Consider the following 7,404-nt stretch of genomic DNA (forward strand, 5'->3'; position numbering starts at 1 on the left):
CAGTCAGTCAATGAGAATAAATATGTATACATCCAGAATCAACACCTTTACCCCCTGGGGCAACCCTTAGACTAGATATTTTTCCCTCGACCCAAGGACTTTAAATTTTCAGTTGGTTTAGGTTTAGTTTAGAGGTACAACGCGGAAACAGGCCCTTCGGCCCACCGAGTCCGTACCGACCAGCAATCCCCACACATTAACACTATACTACACTAGGGACAATTTACACTTATACCATGCCAATTAACCTACAAACCTGTACGTCTATGGAATGTGGGAGGAAACAAAAACAATCGGAGAAAACCCCCACACGTCTCGGGGAGAACGGACAAACTCCACACAGACAGCATCTGTAGTCGGGATCGAACCCGGGTCTACAAGCGTGGTAAGGCAGCAACTCTACCACTGCATCCCTGTGCTGCCCAAATTGGTGTTGGCCTGGGCAGCCTAAAACCCAGCGGTATGAATATTGATTTCTCTAACTTCAAGTAACCCTCGCTTCCCCCTCTCTCCCCCCCCCCCCCCCCCCCCCCCCCCCCCCCACCCTAGTTCTCCAACTTCCACTGTTCTACTCATTAATTTTACTGATTGTTTGCCTCCGCCACAAACTCCACGCTGGTCAGTGCAGCAATTTGACATCGACACAGGCCAGCACTGTGTTGCCCCAAGGTTACACAGCACTGGGGACCCAAGCGGTCACAGTGAAGGACCTCAACGTGTGTGAGGAAACCAATCAATAGGCTGGGCCTGCAGTTGTTGAGGTTTCCAAAAGCAGTAAAGGACTGTGGAATAAATGTAAATAAATGTAACATGATGTGCAGGGATTCTTCTATTTATGGATATCTTATTTATGATTTTGTACCATAATGTCATTAACTTGTTAGGTTCGCTCTCAACCACCAACTTGGCTTATGAATAGCTCTCGGTATAGTTGGTACCCATATAGTCATCTTCAGTTTGAGTTCAGACATCGTCCAAGCTCCCCATTACAGCTATGATGAGGTATTCACCAACTCTCTCATAGTTATGCCAGCACCACACAAACTTATCATCAATATTTTGCTGTCTCCCTCAAGTGTATCAGTCATTTGTGTCCCATCAAGGGTCACCACCCAACCAGGGCTAAAGAGCTAAAAGACAAAAGAGGAGTTCTAGGTTTCATAGTAAAAAAAACTCACCTCCAAACTCAATCAACTTTGGATGAATTTTGGGACATATCCCCGAGACTCCGGCAGTTCTTAACGGACAGAGTTCTTGGAGTAACGATGGTAAATCTCCCAAACTCACTTCCCTTGTTGAACGAAGCATGGATGAACATTCCACCAACCCTCCCACTCAGCGCCAGGCAAAGCCAAAGATGAGCCAAGCACTGGTAGATTCTGGCACAATCCCATTATTCCAGTCCCTTGAAATAGGGAAATGAACTAACTGTCCATCGTCATTTTGGTCTACCAGGGCATATCGATTACACTAATTTAGACATCCCCTTTTTCCCCCCATTGCTTGCACAGGAACCAAGAGCTATCAAGGTTGAGCAACCATTGCGGAATTCAATGCAAATATAATAATTGTCGAGTGCATTAATAAAAGCAATGTGGCACGTCAATAATGTGCCTTCATCCAACTAATGCAGTGTAATAATGGGAAGGAACTGCGCCAATACTTCACACTTTTATGCTGCGCTGATAATTGGAACACTTTTTTATATTGAATTATAAATTAATGTGAGGGAGAAATAAAAGAGACAAATTCACTCACCCCCAGACGTCTCCATACTTCCTGTAGCATTCATCATCAAACTCAAACACACCCTGGCCGGGGAAGAAAACAACAAATTGTGAAAGGCATTAATATTGTACAAACACCCAATCTGCAGGTCACAAATAGTGGGGAAAAATACATCTGATTGTGCAGTGAAGGACAGATTAAGGCAAATACCAAGTCTGATTGATTGACTTAAATTGGTCAATTTTCAGAAAGTGTGGGGCAGCAATTTTCAATTATCCCCACCCACTGACAAAAAATGAGTTAACCTCTTAATCTGACCTTGAATAACCAATTACAATAGAAACACCTTAAAACCGGTTGGGTAAATGGATCTTTGTCCACACAAGAACTGCCCAACCCTTCCATTAACTCATCCTTCATTCATTCATCTATCTACTTCTTAAATGCAAAGTGTTATTCCCCCCAATCATGTGCTGGAGGAAGGGATTACAGGTTTGTTGTTTTACTCCACGTCTGCTTGCCCCTTCCCACTCTGTAGCCCTCCCAATCCTCGTTTCCTTTCTCATAGAAACATAGAAATTAGGTGCAGGAGTAGGCCATTCGGCCCTTCGAGCCTGCACCGCCATTCAATATGATCTTGGCTGATCATCCAGTATCCCGTACTCCGTATCCCGTACCTGCCTTCTCTCCATACCCTCTGATCCCCTTGGCCACAAGGGCCACATCTAACTCCCTCTTAAATATAGCCAATGAACTGGCCTCGACTACCCTCTGTGGCAGAGAGTTCCAGAGATTCACCACTCTCTGTGTGAAAAAAGTTCTTCTCATCTCAGTTTTAAAGGATTTCCCCCTTATCCTTAAGCTGTGACCCCTTGTCCTAGACTTCCCCAACATCGGGAACAATCTTCCTGCATCTAGCCTGTCCAACCCCTTAAGAATTTTGTAAGTTTCTATAAGATCCCCTCTCAATCTCCTAAATTCTAGAGCGTATAAACCAAGTCTATCCAGTCTTTCTTCATGAGACAGTCCTGACATCCCAGGAATCAGTCTGGTGAACCTTCTCTGCACTCCCTCTATGGCAAGAATGTCCTTCCTCAGATTTGGAGACCAAAACTGTACGCAATACTCCAGGTGTGGTCTCACCAAGACCCTGTACAACTGCAATAGAACCTCCCTGCTCCTATACTCAAATCCTTTTGCTATGAAATCTAACATACCATTCGCTTTCTTCACTGCCTGCTGCACCTGCATGCCTACCTTCAATGACTGGTGTTCTCATCTGACCTCTCCCACCCATCTCTTCATTTGTCGCCTTATGAAACTTCCCTTCAAAGATCTACGTTGGTCCTAAAGCTCTTTGGCTTTGCAAGGTTGAAAGAAAATTCCATATACGTGGTTGAGCAGGTTGGGACTTTATTTCTTGGAGCGCAGGAGGATGAAAGATGTACAAAGGTGGACAAAATCATGAAAGGAATAGATCGGGTAACCACACAGTCTTTTGGGCAGAGTAGGAAAAATCGAGAATGAGAGGACATAGGTTTAAGGTGAGGGGGGAAAGATTTAATAGGAACCCGAGAGGCAACTTTATTTTAAAGAAACACAAAGTGTGGGGGTGAATGAAACGAGCTGCTGGGGGAGGTCGTCGAGGCAGGGACTATTGCAACGTTTAAGCAGCATTTAGACAGGACAAGTTTAGAGGGATATGGGCCAAATGCAGGCAGATTGGACGAGTGTAGATGGGGCATGTTGGTCTGCATGGGCAAGTTGAACCAAAGGGCCTGTTTCCACGCTGTAAGACTCTAATTCCAGCTTCTTTAAGATCACTTGCATCAATGTCACCAGATGGAATATCACGCACTTAGTCTCTTGCACAAAACCTTCAGTAACTCAATTATAATGAGGGGCTTAGAGATGAAAAAGGCTGAGAGATTCAGGAGTTATCAACATGCTATGTAAAATAAATCATACTTTTCTGTAATGATGGAATGTTCCAATGAATGGCAGTGGCCTAGGTCCTGGAATTCCAAGTCTTCTGAAGAATCCATATGGTGAAACACTGTACCTGCAATCAAAATTAAATGGTCAACATCTTCATAGTAAAGGTTACACAAAAAAGCTGGAGAAACTCAGCGGGTGCAGCAGCATCTATGGAGTGAAGGAAATAGGCAACGTTTCGGGCCGAAACCCTAAGGGTTTCGGGCCGAAACCTTGCCTATTTCCTTCGCTCCATAGATGCTGCTGCACCCGCTGAGTTTCTCCAGCTTTTTTGTGTAACCTTCGATTCTCCAGCATCTGCAGTTCCCTCTTAAACTCTTCATAGTAAAGTATTGGTTTGGGCTGGATCATCAAATACACTGGAGTACTTAATCCCGTACACAAAGCAATCAAAATTCTCCCTTCAGAGTCCTCTGTTTTAAAAGTCTATAAACATTACTGGACTTTGTAAGTTCATGATAAATCAATAAAAGTTGTAACTTTGGACTGGAAATAGAGGAAGTGGAACAAGAGACCGCGAGCTTTAGTACAGCTGCTGATTCCTGTCTCGCTCAGGACTTGGAACATAGAAACATAGAAACATAGAAATTAGGTGCAGGAGTAGGCCACTCGGCCCTTCGAGCCTGCACCGCCATTCAATATGATCATGGCTGATCATCCAACTCAGTATCCCATACCTGCCTTCTCTCCATACCCCCTGATCCCCTTAGCCACAAGGGCCACATCTAACTCCCTCTTAAATATAGCCAATGAACTGGCCTCAACTACCCTCTGTGGCAGAGAGTTCCAGAGATTCACCACTCTCTGCGTGAAAAAAGTTCTTCTCATCTCGGTTTTAAAGGATTTCCCCTTTATCCTTAAGCTGTGACCCCTTGTCCTGGACTTCCCTAACATTGGGAACAATCTTCCTGCATCTAGCCTGTCCAACCCCTTAAGAATTTTGTAAGTTTCTATAAGATCCCCTCTCAAAATGGAACAAAATCATACATTGGGTTAATCAGAACTTTGAGAGGTGCGTCTAAGAACAGGCATTCATTCCCTTTCCACCCAAACACACAATAGAAGCCGTGGAAACTGGGGCAGTCTCTCAACTGCTCTCAATTGCTTCTGTCTAAATAAATTTAGACAGTTTACTAACCCCACGAAGATAGGCATAACATGCTGGAGATACTCAGTGGGACAGGCAGCTTCTCTGGAGAGAAGGAATGGGTGACATTTCGAGTCGAGGCAGTGCCTCCCTCAACAAGAGTCTAACCATCTATCCATTAACATTGCCAAGGTCCCATCATTTTAGGAGTCATTACTGACCATAAGGTGAACTGCCCCAGCCACACAAACACAATGGCTACTAGCGGACAGCAGAGGGTCACCTCCTGATGAACCAAACCCCTTTCAACATTGAAAAGGCAGACGTCAGCAGCTTTAGTTTAGTTTAGAAATACAGCACGGAAACAGGCCCTTTAGCCCAGCAGGTCCACGCCAGCCATCGATCACCTGTACTCACTATATACCTCTAGGTTATCCCACTTCACCATTTACAAGAGGCCAATTCATCTACAAAGCCACATGTCTTTGGGATGTGGGAGGAAACCGGAGCAAGCCCACACAGTCATAGTGAGAACGTACAAACTCCACACAGACAGCATCCGAGGTCAGGATTGAACCCGGGTCTCTGACACTGTGAGGCAGCAGCTCTAGCCACTGTGCCGACAGCTTTTTGTTTTATTTTCAGCTCCTGAATTCACAGCCACTCAATAAGTCAACGTGTGCAAGCACAAGACGCTCTGTGTGAAACCCAACATTGTAAGCTGAAGATAGATACAAAATGCTGGAGGTACTCAGCGGGTCAGGCAGCATCTCTGGAGAGAAGGAACAGGTGCTGGTTCAGGTCAGAACCCTTCTGACTGTAGTAGGGCCTGTTCTTGTGCTGTAATTGTTACATAGACATAGAAAATAGGTGCAGGAGGCCATTCAGCCCTTCGAGCCAGCACCGCCATTCATTGTGATCATGGCTGATCGTCCCCAATCAATAACCCGTGCCTGCCTTCTCCCCATATCCCTTAACTCCACTAGTCCCTAGAGCTCTATCTAGTAGTTGGGAGGAGAGAAAGCGTTGCCGAGGAGGAGGGGGGGGATAGTATAAAGGAGGCCTTTCCTCACTCAGACCATGCCTGGCCCGCTGAGGTCGCGGTTTGATCAAGATGCGGCCTTGGCTCGGACAAAACTCTGAACATTATCAGCCCATTATCTGTTTATTTGCACTTTATCAGTTTATTTATCTACATTTCATCAAAACATCAATAATGCCTTAGTTTTGATGAAATGCAGTGAGCAAACGCGATCATTCCCCATATTTTCGATCTGATCTGTTTTGTGTTCATTTTTGTTCATGTCTACTATGTTCTGTTGTGCTGAAGCAAAGCAAGAATTTCATTGTCCCATCAGGGACACATGACAATAAACTCACTAATCAACTTAACTTACTTAGACTCTTGAGATGAATATTGCCTGAACACCTCCCCCCCTCCCCTCTCCTCCTCTCCCTCTCCCCTCCCCCCCTCTCCCCCTCCTCTCCCCCCTCGCCCCCTTTCTCCCCTCCTCCTCTCCCCTCCCCTCCCCTCCTCTCCTCTCCTCTCCCCCCCCCCCCCCTTCCCTCCTCCCTCCTCCCCCCTCCTCCCCCCCTCTCCCACTTCCCGAAAACACTCGCGCACCGGGTTAACAAACAACACGCAAACGCTGGAACAGCAAAGTAAAACTTGGACCATTTGTGTTGGAATGAGATACTAACCACGCCAGCAGGAGGAGGAAGGCGAGGAGAAGGCCCCAGGTGTAGAGGGACAGAGTGGCCCAGATCCATCCCACGGTGTCCAGCAGGAAGGTGAGCATTGCAGCGCTGTACAGTGCCGGAGACCAGTGCAGAGTGGGTGGTGTGGGGCGAGGGAGGTTTCTCTCATATACACTCCCTGCCTGCCTGCAAGTGACGTTGCCCCGGGCTGATAACTGGACTTGCGTCCCACAATTGGAGCACAGAAGTCCAAACTTGACCCGTTTCACCACCTGCGGGAAGGACTGCTGGTTTACACCGAATAGACACAAAATGCTGGAGTAACTCAGCGGGACAGGCAGCGTCTCTGTCTCAGACTCAGTCTGAAGAAGGGTCTCGACCCGAAACGAAACATCACCCATTCCTTCTCTCCAGAGATGCTGCCTGTCCTGCTGAGTTACTCCAGCATTTTGTGTCTCATTTCAAGTTCAACTCGTTACACAGGCACAGAGACCCTGCAGTTCCACCGCTGGTGAACGGGGGGAACATGAAATCAATGCTGTTGCCACAAAACAGCGACGTGACTTTGACCATTTAGTGAAATAAACGCGGACAATGCTGGAAACACACAGCGGGTCAGGCAGCATCTGTGGGGTTCTTGGTTTCCTGGTTTCCTGGTTTCCTGGTCCTCCAAAATATTCCAAATGGAATTTAAACTGGAGGTGGTGGAGGGAGGACTTCAGCCAGAAAGGGTTTTTGGGAAGAAAGAGCTACCTTAAATTTAGTTGCATCTGGTTGGGTAACTATGGGTAGGGTGAAGGATATTCCATGCTTTAATTATGTGGGGGGTGGGGGAGAAGAACGAATTGCTGTACACATCTGTCTTGGTAGCTGGAATCTCACATTGGAGAGACACG

The 7,404-nt window shown here is 46.4% G+C and overlaps 1 protein-coding gene across 1 annotated transcript in view; it reads right to left on the minus strand.

The window, feature by feature from the left end:
* LOC129706648 (cytochrome P450 3A30-like) overlaps positions 1-6,711 on the minus strand; it is a 30,861-nt gene extending 24,150 nt beyond the window's left edge. Inside the window, exons 1-3 of the mRNA XM_055651030.1 lie at positions 6,512-6,711; positions 3,697-3,790; positions 1,759-1,811 (exon numbers count right to left, since the gene is read on the minus strand). Of these exons, the coding sequence (XP_055507005.1) occupies positions 1,759-1,811; positions 3,697-3,790; positions 6,512-6,609 (245 nt within the window). The 5' untranslated portion in view covers positions 6,610-6,711. The remainder of the gene's footprint in view (positions 1-1,758; positions 1,812-3,696; positions 3,791-6,511) is intronic.
* Between the last annotated feature and the right edge of the window lie 693 nt (positions 6,712-7,404).

Source organism: Leucoraja erinacea, chromosome 20, assembly GCF_028641065.1.
Source record: "Leucoraja erinacea ecotype New England chromosome 20, Leri_hhj_1, whole genome shotgun sequence".
NCBI lineage: Eukaryota > Metazoa > Chordata > Chondrichthyes > Rajiformes > Rajidae > Leucoraja > Leucoraja erinaceus.